The 16,631-nt window shown below is 41.7% G+C and overlaps 1 protein-coding gene across 1 annotated transcript in view; it reads right to left on the bottom strand.

Moving 5' to 3' along the window:
• Positions 1-2,079: 2,079 nt before the first annotated feature.
• nrn1la (neuritin 1-like a) overlaps positions 2,080-16,631 on the bottom strand; it is a 70,142-nt gene continuing 55,590 nt past the window's right edge. The window contains exon 3 of the mRNA XM_086208446.1: positions 2,080-10,280. Within this exon, the coding sequence (XP_086064572.1) occupies positions 9,977-10,280 (304 nt within the window). The 3' untranslated portion in view covers positions 2,080-9,976. The remainder of the gene's footprint in view (positions 10,281-16,631) is intronic.

Below are 16,631 nucleotides of genomic sequence, written 5' to 3'. Positions count from 1 at the left end.
GCGAATGGTTGTCTGTCTCTATGTGTTGGTCCTGTGATGGACTGGTGACCTGTCCAGGGTGAACCCCGCCTCTCACTGAAGGCTGCTGGGATAGGCTCCAGCCCCCCGTGACCCTTGAATTTAAATTACGGCAACAAACTTTGATAAAATTTTAAGTTGGACAAATAAAGTAAATATTCTAAGTTTTGCTATTGAGTTTGCTCAGCTCTGAATTCTGATTTGTGTCAACTTAACAGTAAGTTGTACTAACTTATAAATTTGCATGTAATAATTCTGATTCCTTACACAGAATCTACTTGAATTTGTATAGCAGAATAATTCAAGAGGAATTTAAAATTGCGCACTGCAGTAGTTTACCCAACTTTTTCATTTCGAACCAATAACTTCTAATCAAATGTTTAAATAATTACAGATGCAACATATACATTCAAAACATTTGTTTTATTTACTGTATCAAATTTCTGAGTCCCTTCCAACCGAGCCAAGTAAAATGCAAACTAATGAGACCCAATGTTCCCGGTCCTAGCAGTCAACTTGTGCAGCATTGTATACTTGTAAACTTTGAGACTGAATAAAAGATCAAACACGCATTTCCAAGACCATACAGAAGCAGTATGAACTCTAAGAAATCGGTTTACAAGGTCACCGAGTGCCATAACTTCTGCTAATTCTTCTTCGTAACGCTGAATCTTAACACGTAACGTGTTTGAGGAATGAAGTGCAAAATACGTAAAAGTAAGAGACTGGGAGTTCGAGGTGCATCAGAGTTGAGTGAGAGTTAACAGGAAGAGTAAATTAACTCGGTGTTCAGAGGCCAACAAATTCCAGATCCGTCATTATCAGTTAACATGTGGATTCAACTGAAGGAGTTTGTTTTTGAGGGATCTGACCCTTGCAGAGAGGTCCGTACCAAGTTCCACGAAAACCTGCTGAACAGTTTCAGATGTTCACTGGAGATCTTTTGGGTACCTCAGGTTTAAAGCGTATTTCAGTCCAAAGATGTAAGAAAAAGCAGTTGGCAGGTCAGGGAGATCTTGAAGGGCGATGATCGCTTTTTCCACAACAAAAGACTTACCTGTGTGCACTCCAGCTCAAGGCAGCAGCCACAATGAGACTTCAAGTGCCGACTCAGAAAGTTGACTTTCCCGCATTCCACAACAAATAAATAAGATTTAGCGGAACTATTGTCCCTTGCTTTGAACCCCAACGTAAATATGTAAGTAACAACAGCTCACCAGCGTGTTCTGGAGCATACGGTACAACTGGCTTGCTTTGTTTACATTATTGCCCTAAATGGCAATAATTTAATTTTTTAAGTTTTGCTGACTAAAATCACTGTTTTAGACTAAAAAATACAAGTTGGCTTTTTTTGCAGTGCGGCGACCCGTCCAGGGTGAACCCCGCCTCTCCCCCGATGGCTGCTGGGATAGGCTCCAGCCCCCCCACGACCCTTAACAGAATAAGCGGTAGAAAATGGATGGATGGATGGATGGATGGAAAATTTGGGGAGAGAAGCACTCAGCAAGCATTTTAGTTCCCTCATTACTTGACTCTCCTTTGGTAAAAATTGTATCCCTGGTATTTAAGTTCACAATTACAGCTACATGGAAACATGCCAAGAAGTGGAATGATGTTGATGTGCGAATAAGAACGTGTCAAACATGCAGGCTGACTCGTTTTGTTTTATTTCTTGAAAATTCATAAACAAGTTACGATGTGAAACCGTGCGTCTTGAGGCAATGTCAGAAAAAAACAAGTTCCACGCCAAGAGGCTATATTTATTCATATTTAAGAGCTATGGAAAGGTTGTATCAGACTGCGCTCAGTTGTCGAGTGATGTATGTCAAGATCGTCCCTGGCAGACTGTTTTCCACATCGGTCCCATAATAGTTCCAATAATTTCATCAATTCAAGTAGAAATATCCCTTTTCATACTGGCAGGTTTTTCAGGCCATCCTTGAGTCTGGGTGTCAATATGCTCAGGCAACAATTCCTGCAAACTCAGTGAACCTCCAGAAGAGCCTGCAGGTAAAGTTGTACCTACAAACATAACATGCTTTAGCTGGTAATTCAGTACACTGTAGTTTAAAAAAAATAAAATAAAAATACTGTTTCATACTTGAATCATACAAAATGTAACAAGCTCATGTATGTTGTTACTTAAATCATTTATTTCACAGTTATGCCTTTAACAACTTAGACATGTGAAAAAAAAGGTGTTGTAAATGTAATGTGAAGTTTATCCTAAGATGACTTTGCAACTGAGGGAAGGCGAGAAACACGAGCAGCCAGATGATCAGAGAGGTTCTACTGTACACGAGTTTGCAATACTAACTACAAAAATGGAATATCTTCAACCCAGGGATCTCCAGACTTCTGAATAAATTGTAAAACCCTTTAATGCAGGCTCAAAACGCAAGTCTGAGTTTTCTCCGAATCAATTGCTTTTCTATTGTTAATGAACTTCACTACTCTGGCCACATTTCTAAAAGGTGAGGACCAACATGAGGACAAGGCAAGATGGAAAAGAAAAACAAAAGTCCAGCTCCATCAGATCTCATGGAAATGTTGAGAAATGTGAACACACTCCATTCTTCAGTCAACATCTGTTTAATGATTTTCTATAAAGGTAGCAAAACCTACTACACACGGATGGATTGAAGGATGGACAGATGAAGCACCTGTAAGGAGAGCAGAACAATGCAGCAGAGACGAGCAGACACAGAAAGGCAGCGAAGGACGTACAGAATTTGTTTTTTTCCACAAACAGAGAAAGTTCTTTTCACTGCATTGATAACAGAGCTTGTTGTCCACAGAAGACACACAGCCATGTGAGATCTGTAAGAGCTTCTGTTGTGTAGCCCGGAAAAGTCTTTCCTTCGTCCATGATCCTAGATGTTTGGATCTCCTCTTTTGTTTGATGGGAGGCAGCAAACAGCAGTGCAGCTCGGACGCTTTTTTTAATCCACAGAAACACACTTTTGTCTTTCAGGTTCACAAAGGTTTGTGGTGTTAACACACATTTCACAGGGTCATACGTGTACACATCAGCTTTAGACTTGCTATTTGGTTTCTCACACAAAGGCAGAGAAAGTTCAGTAATGCATGCGACGTTTACGAACAAACAAGTTCAGGGAGCAACATTTGGCTCAGAAAGCATCTGAGACGAGCGGCTTCATTGGTAACGATGATATGTACAAGGTGTGGCATGATAAGTTCGACGAGCTAATTTACAGCACAGTGACATATATGACAACTGCTCCCACACACACTTGCACACAGCCTTGATTAAACGAACAAATCATCCGTGGGAAAAGTCATAGTGAAAAAGGTAAAAACACATTTTGACAGAATTGTTGTGTTTAGTTTACTGCGTCTTTGATGGGGATTTGAACTTCCTGTTAGCCAAGCCATTTTAATCAGCATTTTGTGTGTGTGCGTGTGTGCGAGTGTGTGAGTGAGTGTTCTGATTTGCCTATAAGGTGTCAGATCAAGCACATTGAACAGAAACTGTCAAAGATGTAAAGGTGGCACTTGTCAGGTGTGCGTGCGTGCGTGCGTGCGTGCGTGCGTGCGTGCGTGCGTGCGTGTGTATTCTGACATCCACTGCATTGGTCCCATGCCCAATCATATGTGCACAAAATTTCTGATGTAGTTTTTATTTTTCTCACTGTGTTATAGAGTTGTGTGTTGCTCGTGTTCAAGGGGAATGTTGTGACACAGGGATGAAGACTTGTTAGAATGAGACTCGAGCTGACCTGGACTGTCCTCCACCCTATCCGGCCTACCTCCTGTCTTTTCTGCTAAATACTTTCAAAACTATTGACTCTGAAGTTAGTTTGAAGTCATTTGCATTTATACAGACTCTTAAGTGCTCTTTTTTTGAGGTGCATTCGTATAAAATGCAAACTCATGGAGAGGAAGCGTCAACAAGCGGTGAGCGTCATTATTTGACATGGAGGGATGTAAGCACATTGCTTTTTTTTCGCACAATGTCAGATCTTTATTTTTCAGTCTATTCACAATATTCTGGTTGCTAATACTTGATAGATAATTCCAGTGATTGGAAGGACAAAAATTTGGCTAAAGCTGCAGTTTAATATTCTCTCTGCCTGTTGAGACCTGCAGTGACACGTTGCGCGAACGTGAGTGGACGGGCAACGTGAGTGGCTTGTGACATGGTCCGATCTCCTTTCTCTGTCCTCAGTGCAAATAATCTTTATTCCTGTTATCTATAGTTTTATTGTTTTCAGCAACAAATGAAAAGAAGACACTGAAATAACAACAGACTGGCTCCATTCCTTGTTGTCTCAGGGAAATCAAGTTGCCTAACACGAGTGAAAAATACAGTTATTTGTTCTCTTGCTGTACAAATGAATGATTTATACATTTTAGTCAGGTTTCCTTCCAAATCTATTCAAACAAATTTTCTGAAATTACAGTGAGATGATGTCATTAATAGAGTCAAACCTCAAACAAACGCAGAGGGAAAGTAAACTAAAGAACAGGACGGATATAAATCTTATTGCTGGACATTTAAAAACAACCGTTATTACAGCGATGTGATCTTGGAAGAGTTCACTGACCCTGACCATCACGAGATGAAAACATGTCACCATTTATCTGCTGAATCTGTTTCAATTGCATTTATTTGCATGTAATTTTAATTGGTTCTGCCACTTTTCCACCTCCCCTAAGCATAAATAAGTTTTGCAATATTAACAAATGTATAAATATTTTCTGTGTATCAACTCAGAGCTGGATGGAGATGCACCTTGTGTCAGAAGCAGAACGCGCCTATAGATTCATTACCATATAGCGAGGTGATGTATTCCACTCTGGTTGTCTCCGGATGGAAACTACAATCTCTTGATTCCAATGAAGCCTGCAGCTCAAGAGCATGATCTTGACATGAGCATAAACAGCTTGTGAGACAAACAATCCAAGACCGCATGCATGGGTTATAAACAGAGAGTGCATTCCCAGCTTTTTTTCAAATTGCTCACAAATTGTGAAATAATGCTAATAATGTGCTGCCGGTAGTTTACAACTGAGTGGGTATTTCAGTTGAGATTAGAGGAACGTGGCGTCAGCGATCACATCTCAGTGCTCTTTGGGTGATCAGCCAGGATGCATGTTGATAGCAGGTGTGCGGGCCATCACTGTCTGGACTGAGGCTAATCAGCAGTTTTACTAGGACGAACAAAGGCAAGATAAACAAGAATTCAGATTGGATCAAATGAGACCGAAGATCTCCTTCAAAGAGAGCGAGAGCAAACCGAGTCTGACAGGAGCAGCGAAGAAAAGTGTTTCTGTAAAATGTCCTCATGTAGAGGAACACTGACACTAACCACAGAGTGATATAGAGGCTACCAGTCGCCACTGCCATTTCGACACAGCAATAACAGCCAGTCCTCTATACCATTAATGTGACAATGATATATGGTCGTTGAAGAATGTATCACTTTCTTCTGCAGCCATTCCTGTCTAATTTAGCTGCCTGAGCACCGAGCTTTAGCTGGAGGCGAAGAGATGCTCAGTCTCGAATGCAGCACTGGAAAATAAACCCCTACTGTGTTCTGGTCAATAACATTGCATTTACACTGCAGCGTTATTGAAAACCACTCAGAAATCAGATTTGTCCGTCTACCTTACATGTCATATATTTTCACATGGAAGCGATTTCATAAGTTTTCTCATGTTTTACCAAAATAGAAGGAAAAACAACCAAAGGACTTTGAAATCTAATCTGAACGAGATAAAACAATACTGTGGGTGAAGTTACAGTATGAGGAGCCAACTCATTAGACGCCTCGATTTAAACAAACGCATCCAGCCGTTTATGATCTACTCAGATGTAGCCTCCAATGGCAACATCTTATCTGAGTGGAGATGGAAATTGCTGCACCTTGGTGATTAAGGCCCCTAATTACTAATTCTGTCAGTTAATTAAAGTTCAGAACTACAGCAGTGTCTTTAAACCATCCAAGCATATCTCTGGCTGATAGGAGCTTTTTCATTTTGAGAGCGTGATTTCTCCTTGGTTCCTTCAGCCTCTCACCGGGATTTAACTTCCAGTTCCTTCTGCTCCTGTGCCCCTACAGCTGCTGCTTCCAGGGGTTAAGATTCAGAATTGGTCATTTCTATGTCAGCCTAAGAATGACAAAAAGCTTGTTTGTTTGTTTTTAAACATTTGACTAAGACAAATAAAATGGCTACAGTATAACTGTCTCCAGATGAGTTCAACTCTGTGGGTCTGTTTTGTGATCTTGCCACTGGCAAGGTAGACAAACTCTCTTTGGATCTTCTTTGTGTAATCCGTTTTTATTTATGTTCACCTCTCTAAAGGTGAGCATGCTGTTGCAGCCTTTGAGGATTTTGTTTTGTGCTTTGACACTTTCCAGGGTAACACTTTAAAGTCAGGCTCCTTTGATTTATTTTATGTGAAGAAAGAAAAGTACACCTACAACCTAAAGCCCCCCGTGTAAGACATATTCACCGCTAGACAGGCGGATTCAATCTAGCAGTTCTCAACTAGGAGGAACGGTGTTTGTTTTCCAGGTGTGTACTCATCTCTCTTGCTGTCTGACTCTAATCTAACAGTGTTTCTGATCCTGGGCTAGACAGGAACAAGTGTTAACCGCTGACACTTAGAATAACAAGCAGCTTGAGCAGACCTGCGGGGCCAAACTACAATTCCTGGAGCATGAAATACACTGCATTTCTGGCTCGCGTATGTGTCGTTCCCATACCGTAGGGCCACGATACCAGCTGCCAAAGTGGAGCCCTGAGGGCTCTCATATTTGGGCAAATAAAAACAACTCTGGCACGCTTTCACTTAAACTTCAGCTGTAAAGTCACCTTCCCGCTCCACAGAAAACTGTTATGCCCCAACTACAAATATGACAAATTGTTCTACACTTGGTTTAAAAATCCAAACTGACACAATTTCATATTTTCTCTGATAACAGCTGTGCCTCGACAAATATATCTGGACTGTATATACAGTGTTGACCTTTTCTCCATGTTGTCTGCACCCCGAGCTTCCTGCTCATCTGCTAGTAAAAGGGATCATGGGTCAGAATGCTGGACTGTCACTCAAACTCCACATTAGTTGTGTTTCTATGAATAAACTGGGAGAAAGTCTCGGGGGAAAAAAAGGAAATGTGTATTAAGTGTGTTTCCATGAGGATGAATAAAATAGGCCAAGAAACTATAGTTCAACTATTCTGAGATGTTTCGGAGGTCTGGCATCCACCAGCAGCTCTCACACTTGAACATTAGGTCATCAAATTGTAGAAGCTAAAAGCACCACAGATTAAAGGTTTAACGACCTACATTCTTGCCTAAAAGATTATTTAAATGTACATGAACAGCAACAGTACATAAAGACCGGCAGTATTCCCCTCGTCTTTTTAGATCATTTGAAGTTGCAGTAATTGTTAGCATGGATCATTACTGGGATAAACTTACAAGACCTTTGAATAATGTTTCATCCGGTCAGTCATTTACTCTTGAATAGAGACTTTTGATTCCTGCCATTGTTTTGACAGGGACCAGGTGGAGAGGAGCACAGGGAGGAACCAAGGTGTCATGGTGGAATAAAAAAGTAAACAGGAAGATCCAGACAAGACATGTTGCTGGTCATTATTGTCCCGCCGTATTGCTACCGATTTTCAATCCAAGATAACAGCAGCTAAATATAAAACCACAGCCCGGGAGAGACGGAAGAACCATCACATGTCAGCAGGCAGCCCTCCAGGATAAATTGATGGAAACGCGACTGCTGTACATTTTTGTTTGCCTGCTGCAACTGACAGTCGTATGCAACAGCCAGCAAGCCAAAAACGCAAGTCTGAGCATCAAGTAAAATCTGTTTTGTTCACGCAGCCTGTGAATGTCCTGGGAATCTAACGAGCTCTGTACATTCTGGATGTTGCAGAATTTGATCAAATATACATGCAACAGCCTCTTTTCTCTTCTTTCTCTGAACACGTTGCAGTAATTTCAACATGTGCTCCGTTCAACTCAGTTGGTGGTCCAATTATAAGAGCGCTGTTGTTCCACTCATATCCATCTATTTCTTCCCAGAACAGAACTTGACGCTGTACGCAAATGCCTCTGTATAGTCGTCAGTTTCTTAAGTGGAACAAGTTTATGATCCTATGAGGCGGCAGGAAATCTGATAACTGCACTCAAAAGCGTTTTCAGTCAAAACTCTGCAGCTGAGTCTTGCAGCCTATCTACCTGTGGAACAAGAGGTAGGATCATGCCACACGTGCCATTGCTACCGAGAAGCAAAGTAAGACTAGTTGATTGTTCTTTTATGTGCGGGTGACTGGTCTACTCTTTGCTGTCTGAGGCGTCAATCAGATCAAGGGGCCTTGGGCTTTTTTCTTGCAATTCTCTAAATGATGGGGGTATTCGTTCAGCACACTGAGCCAGGATTCATGGTGGTGACTTCATTTAGTTGATATGAATCCTTCAGCCCTTGAAGACTCTTGTTCTCTGTGGAACAAATACAAATATTCTCTTAATCTTTGACACCATTCAAATGCATTAAAGCAAGAAGACACCATCAGATAGTAATGTTCAGGAACTGGATGTCTTTCTGAGTGAGACAGAATATGTGGGCAAGGTTTAATTTCCAGAGGGGATTTAATCAGATCGTTCAGGGATTTTTTTTATTTTTTTATGCGATTGCTCCAAAATGGGTCTGACTTAGTAGGCATTGAGTCCCTGGAGAGCAATACCAATTTGGGGCTGTAGAAGACTCTTCATCTCCACCCACAGCTCTTCCGCTTGTGTTATTAGATTAGAGGATGGGTGAGCCTGGGGGAGCTGAGCCTTGACCTTTGGTTTATGTAAAAAAGGGTTTTCCTACTGTTATTGAAACATGCACCAGTGTGACCCAGAGTTTGTTTTTATTTCATCGTCTCTTCGCTCTTGAATATTCCTGTCAAGCTGGTCCATGGAGAATCAGGTCAAATGCAGACAGGAGTTAAGTACCAGTACAGGTGGGAGGCGCGTGGGTGGGTATCTAGAAGCTTTTACAACAGTCCCGAAATTAACATTTATCACTTCATCGGCTGGTGCCATGACTTTCCTTAGACTTAATGAATTACTTTCAAAACTTTAACGATACCTTATTCAGTTTGTTTTTGCCATATTTCCCGCTCTGACATGAAACACAACATAGCCATCATGCACTTGAGCTATTCTTACAATGTTGCTTTAAAAAGATGGAAAGTATTTTCCGTTTTCAGGAAAGCTGTGTGGTTGGCAAATCAAAACATTTCAAATAAAAATTAATAATAATAATAATAATAATGATGATAACAAGAAGAAGAAGAAATCATATTTTTTTTACAACAATATAGGACACATTCTTATATATATTTTAAGAAATGCATCAAATGAACCTCATATTCCGTTTTTAAATTGGTGGTCAAAGAGATGTGAGCCAGTCTTCTGAAAAGAGGGAGTGTTGTGCAATGTTCCAGAACCTCAAGATGTTGAATGGAAATCGTTATCTAATGGTTAACACTACATAAGCTATTATAAGCTTATATAGTGAGTGGCTTTAGCTGGAACAAAGCACTGTAGAGTGCCTCTTCATCACTGCTCAAATTTATCAAGCGGGAAGTCCTTAATATTCAGCTCTTATTACTCTCACACAGGCTCCCCCTGAAACTATCATATGCACGCTCACACTAATGAGATGCATGGAAATAGAGACAGATGATATGTGGCTGCTTTAAGCATCTGTTTAACTATGTATGTGCTGTAGGAGTGTTCGTCTATTTCAGTATGAATTGTATATGTTTCCAAAAGCGAGGCTAATTAAAAGGCAGAGAATGTACATGAAACAACTCCCCTGCCAAGACAGAGAAAAAAATACGTCGGAAAGTCTGTGAGCTTGTGGGGAGGGCAAAAACATAAAGTTTGTATCTATAGTCCCATTTCTTTGGGGTTGTTATATCCAAATCAGCAGCAGCAGCAGCAGAGGGGGCAGTAGCTGGAGAAGGTAAGAGCAGCAGCCCGTCAAGTGACGGGCAGCCGCTCTGAGAGACTCTTGGTTGATCTCCCCCTGGTTGGCTGAGCCGTGCGGGGAGATTGAGGCTGCTGGGTGGCTGTTGCGCTTGGAGCACATGTCGTAGAGGTTCCCTGAGAACTGCATCTTCTTAGACTCCTGGCGGAGAGACTCCCAGACAGCTGCTGCTTCCTCTGGACAGCCTGCCATTGCCACGTTGGCACAGTCATGGAATTCATCCCATGACCTGAGGAAACACAGAGGAATTTACAGTATGTGTGATTTGTCAGGTCTGTTTCGGATCACGTGACACAAAAACTATTTTATAGGGTTGGAAAAGTAATTGAAATGAATTATTTATGGAAAAAAATGCAATTAATCCCACCCTTGACCCTTGACATGTGACAAGTTAGCTTGTAAGTAAAAGGGCTTTGAGTAACTAGTGGAGGGCAGCAATACATCTTGGCTGTGTCTAGTTTAAATATTTCATAGAAAACTCTTTCAACCTCTAAAATGTAACCATACATTCAGTCAAAGATTCACCTAAATTAATTAGAATGGACAGATTAAAGTGCTTATCACAGCCAAAATTGATATATGCATCTAATTCAGATGAATCAACCGCAAACAAGTAATAACTTCCATTAACGTTCAAATTGACTGACAGATCGATCATTTGAATCAACATGTATCTGTGGCAACGCAGCAAATGAACTCATGACAGTAAATACGCTATAACACACCTTTGAGTACAATATTGCAGTTCTACAACCAACAAAATGAAAAGTATACATAAAATGAAATAAGACCACTTACATGAACAATGACTTGTTACCTCAGCCCTGTTTTTACTGAGGCATCTGCTACAAAAAGTCATTTCTCCTGCACTGTACTGATTCAGCTTAAACCTCGAAGCTTCGATGAATTTTTAAGCTCGTAGTGCTGTGTCACGTAGGTACGCCCTTATTTACTCAACTGAAGAGAAAATGGCTCAGTCTTATGTGTGTGTGTGTGTGTGTGTGTATTACTTCAACACAGTCAAGAGCTGAATCCAATATACAAGCATAGCAACTTAAAAATGAACGCATCAGAAACAGCTTCGTGATTAAATCCGATCGATGGCGGAATGGTATTTATATTGATCAACAGTTTTTCATTTGAGCCCAGCTCGGTGTGTTTTGCTCTAAGTTGTTGTGGTTGATCATATTGCAGAGTTAACCACCTGCAGTATTATTACCATATTACCACTGGTAAAGTATAACAGGAACCATTGTCAACACCCATCCATGCATCCATTTTCTACGCTGCTTATCTGTTAAGGGTCGCGCGCGCGGGGGGGGGGGGGGGGTTGGGGCCTATCTCAGTTGACATTGGCCGAGAGGCGGGGCTCACCCTGGATGGCCATCAGGAGCAATTAAGGTCTCAGTATTTCCCTCAAGGACACTTTGACACGGTCACGGGGGAAGTGAGGATCGAACCAGCGACCCCTCTGTTGCTAGACTGTCATGCTACCTCTGAGCCATGCTGCCCCCTCCATTGTCGAGACAGAAAGGATTTTTTATTCCCCCAACATTCATCATGCAATCATTGTTTGGTAAAATCTTTATTTATTTCAAGAAATCACTCACTAGATGTTTTACTTTATTTTATTATTTTACTTTATTGTATTTTTCAAGGTTAAATACTTCTAACTACCACTGTTCTCCCTGGACATGTTTTCTGTTTTTCAGTTCACCTTCAGACTGAACTGACTCTAACATCTAGATAGTTACTGATATTTTCCCCCTTTCTTTTTTCCTTTCGTCTACAAACCCAGGAATAACAGTGAAAAGCCCGACAACTTTGTACTTTTTGACACTCTCAACACGCGCAGATGCGTCGCTTCTTTTATACACAACAAGCTGCATCTAAAACTTAGAGCGTTTTTCTCTACATATGAGGTTACACTGACCAGTACATACTCTTATAATTGAATACTGAAAATAAATGTTATGTCAGTAAAGCATTGGTCTTTTCAGTGAGTAGCTGCGATTCTATTTGCCTGCTTCTTTTGATAGTTGCCAAGAGACAATCTGCGGATCGGCACCACTCAGAGAGCAATGGTTGCCCTGTGGGTCACAAAAAACCATTAGTTCACAGAGAATAGGAAAGCTGTTTGCTGAAACACTGCTGTGTTACTGCTGATGTGAGAGGAGTAGGAATATGAGAGAAGGAAGATGGAGAAGATAAGACAAAGATGAAATGGCACGGATGAATTTGTTCATTGTTTGATGTATGCTGTCTTTTAATACACCTCAGAGAAAAATTCGGGATGTGGATCCCATCGAGTCCGTCAGACACGAGGCACTATCGTAGCTTGGTTTGAAGTAAGAGTGAAACAAGTGATTCCCACAACACTGTGACAGAGAGGAAGAGCAACATGTTTTAATATGAGGTAAGTGAATCAAGGTGGCTCACTTTTCATTGAGGTGCATCTCCATGGTAACTTGTTGCTTTTAGCCTGTATTATGAATTGATTCATATTTCCCATATTTGTTAAACCCAAAAAAAAGCGTTTATGCCGTCTTGTGAATGGCTCATGGCATGGGTGAGGTTTGAATAAACATGTGAAAACGCAAGTGTCCTTCAAAAATGAATCCGAGGCACGCTGTCAGAGGAGTGTAGAATAAAACGCCTTCATTTCACATGGCGACATGTTCAAAATGGCTGAAGTACAGGGACTTCTCTAGTCTTCGTTAGGGTCATTACGTGCAGGTACTGCATCATGAAAGATGATCTTTCTTCCAGCATCCCCTCGTTGTGTGACCCCAGAGTGTAGAACAAGCTAGCCCCATATATTTAGTAATATTCCTTAGTTTATAATTGGTCGTATCATTTAGTTTAATATATCGATGTTAATTGTGATCGACCTTAACCGAGCATTCTACTGGATACAGACAATAAGGATGATGGCGGATGATGTGCTGTAGTGCAGCGTTTGTTGCTGTAGCTGCTGTTAGCCTCAGTCACCATTAGCGTCATGCTAAATACTTGTCAGGGGCTCTTCCTGCATTTGGGGTCACAAAGATAATTAGGAGATGTTGCGGGGGGAAAAACATCTCTGTGTGCTCAAGAGACCTGTGTGAGTACTTGAAAGACAAAAAACACTATTTGAGTGCAGTATTACATTGGATTCTTATAGCCTATTATACTATTTGGCTCTATTTGACCTGTATCATCTGGTATCAAATTCTCCCCTTTTATTAACATGCCCATAGCTAGATTGGATTGGGACGGCCTAACAAGTTGATTATCACTGTCCTGACTTCATGAGATAAAAGAAGTCTGTTGTCTTCAAAGGAGCTTTCGGTAGGATCCGTGCAGCTGCTGCAGTCTCAGCTCTCTTTTCTTGGTTCTCCAATCACAACTATTGCTTGCCTCCAACAAGCCCATCATCTACTAATTTAAGTTGTCCCCTACACTTTATGGGTGGCAAGGTGGTGCAGTGGTCAGCGCTGTCGCCTCACAGCAAGAAAGTTCCGGGTTCAAGTCCCAGTATGGGATCTCTCTGTGTGGAGTCTCCATGTTCTCCCTGTTCCTTCCTTCCTTCCTCCCACAGTCCAAAGACATCAAGAGGGGACGAGGCTGATTGATACTCTAAATTGACCGTAGGTGTGACTGTGAGTGTGAATGGTTGTCTGTCTCTATGTGTTGGTCCTGTGATGGACTGGTGACCTGTCCAGGGTGAACCCCGCCTCTCGCCTGAAGGCTGCTGGGATAGGCTCCAGCCCCCCCCCCCCCCCCCCCCCCGTGACCCTTAACAGGATAAGCGGTAGAAAATGGATGGATGGATGGATGGATGAACTATGCTTTACTGGTGTGATTTCTTTTCCTGGGTTATTGGCTACCATGAGTATCCCCACACCTTAGTTAGTTATGCCTCTCATAAAATGTTGTTCTACATTAACACACCTGAACAGACCAAGAACAAGACAAAGCCTGGGAAACCAGCTCAAGATAGGAAGTTATACATCACAATAAAACAGAAAAACAAAGTCTGAGGGCTGCGAGCGGTCAATAAAAGAACAAATAATCACAAAAAGGACAAGTGAGAGAGGCACGGGCCTGTCACAAGACTCTCAAACCTACAGATGTAATCTTTATTCTGGTGAAACCCAGCAGTGAACTTTATTCCAATAACCTTCAAGCTCCACCTCGAGAGCTCAGTCTATCTGACTGTAATTGGCTGCTAATTCTTCCTCTCATCGTGAACGTGTTGGCTAAGTAGTCTCAGAGGAAACATTGGCGGAGTGTTGACAAGGCAGAGCGGGAGGGAGGGAGGGAGAGAGGGAGGGAGGGCTGCCGGAGAAAGCAGAAGCAGATGGCTCCGTTAAAAAAAACAAACAACCTCACTGACACGAAACACTCTGATGCTTAAAACATTACAAATCTTACACATGTAAAGACAACAAAAGTCCTTAAATTTAATAGTACCACAAAAACAGAGAGATGCACTGTACTGCAATCATTTCTTTTAGATAAACTCATTGTGTCCCAGTCTTGTGAGAACCCTCATGGTCTGCTTTAAGTTTTCAAATCTGATCTAATCTGAAGAACGGGAGGTTTGGGGGCAGATGCTCTTGTTTGCCTGAACAGTGACCTCATAAATGAAATAGTGTGTTTTCTACATTCACCAAACACAGAAATAAAGCATGTTTGAGTTTCTGGTTTATTGACTGCTGGGTACAGTTATTGCAAGGTGGCACAGTGTCCTTCATCACTCACTCGGATGTTGTGGTGGTTGTGGGCGCGTAATCACAAAATCAAACTAGAAATATTGCAGTTTTATGCCTCTGTGTGACTTTGACCTTTTAGCTTTGACCACCAAAATATTGCCAGGCCATCCTACGTCAGTGGACGTTATTTACTACACTTGAAGGAATTCCCTCCAGCCGCTCCAGATGCACTGCAGTCGTGTGAGGTGACATTGAATTTTGTTGTATATGAAACAAAGAATTTTCACTCACATACTCATAATAAATATAGCAGGCAATAAAATTCAGTAAAAAGAAGCGCAACCTATATTTCCAGGCTACTGTGGCTCCCGTTTGGAGTCCCTGAAAGCAAGCTGTTTTGACGAGGAAAACACACTTAATTTTGCATCATGTGAAACAACAATGGATTCTGAACTAAAATATTCCTGTAAAATAAAAGGAGGCAATAAAATGCAATCAATCCCACTGATAAATTCTGAGATTTGAAAGGAAACAATTGTTCCCCCATCATACACCTGTTTCCTGACTGATAAGTGAGGGCCAGCATCTCTGGTTCACCCCTGTCACAAGAAGGCACGAGTGTCTTGGTTTGTTACCCTCTGGTCCTCTGCTGGTCTGGCACATCCTCCAATTCTGGTCTGCCAGATTTGTTCATAAAAAAAAAAAAATCAAATAAAAGACACACCTCCTCATCGACTTCACGTATCAGACCACAAAGTTCTGCCGACTAAATACGCAGTTTAAAAGCGCCCCCTGCACCCTCTCTGTGCGTCTCTTGAGCGTCAAAGCTAAAATTTTTGAAATGAATTGGAGAGGTCAAGAATATTCACATTATGCCTTATCATGACAGCAAAAACAACCTGGCAGATTGGCAGTTCTGAGTTAATATTATGAAACATAATCACACAAACACACACACAGACACACTTTCTATCTCTGGCTGACAGATTCCAGCACACATCTTCTGTTAAACTGTCACTTACTCCAATGTAACATTGTGTGTGTGTGTGTGTGTGTGTGCGTGTGTGCGTGTGTGTGTGTGTGTGTGTGTGTGCGTGTGTGTGTGGGTGTGTGTGTGTTTGGCCTGTGGCCAGGACTTAAACACATTCTGCCTCTTGGGGGACAAGGTGGAGAAGCAGCTGGAATTTTTGGGGGAGGGGGTATCCGAGTATGCGTATGTGAGTACGTGTGAGAGAAATTAAAAAAGGAAGAATGTGTGTTTTGGGTAAGAAATAGTGGGCGGATGACAACATTTAGAGGAAGGAGGTACAACTGTGTGTGAAGCAGCATACAGTTAGGATGGGAGTCAATTATAACTTTACTTTTACCAGCTTGAGGTGTGTGTGTGTGTGGGGGGGGGGGTATCACAGGTGGTGCAGAGACAGCAGAAACACTGGGAGGACACTCGGAGACAACCAGCTGCTTTTGCAACAATTAAACCTCCAGACAGCTCCTGCTTCTGTTGTGCTGCTAATATGACATTTGAAAAACCTTCAAAACCCAAAGCTTATTTTTTAAATACTTTTTTTTTTTGGTCTTTTTTTTTTTTTTTTTTAATGTGAATTTGCCAGCCCACAGCCTCATGGCCATCCGTGTGGTTTCAAATAGATGTTTTGGATCCGGAATGTTGACTGAAATCCACACAGGACATTGTTTACTGCATTTAGGTCAAAAAGTTGCTCCTGTGGATTTGAGGAATCAGAGAAGAGTGACAGCAGCAACACAAGAGAAATGAGGGGAAGCCTTGAGGATGCCAGCTACTCTGATATCCATCCATCGTCGTCTTCCGCTTATTCCTTACTAGTAAGGGTCGCGGGGGGGCTGCAGCCTATCCCAGCATCTAC

The sequence above is a fragment of the Aulostomus chinensis genome, chromosome 7 (genome assembly GCF_037954235.1).
Source record: "Aulostomus chinensis isolate RoL2024-O1b breed Wild chromosome 7, RoL_Achi_v1.0, whole genome shotgun sequence".
NCBI lineage: Eukaryota > Metazoa > Chordata > Actinopteri > Syngnathiformes > Aulostomidae > Aulostomus > Aulostomus chinensis.
The sequence above is the reverse complement of the archived record's forward strand: the minus strand, read 5'-3'. Positions and strand labels throughout refer to the sequence as shown.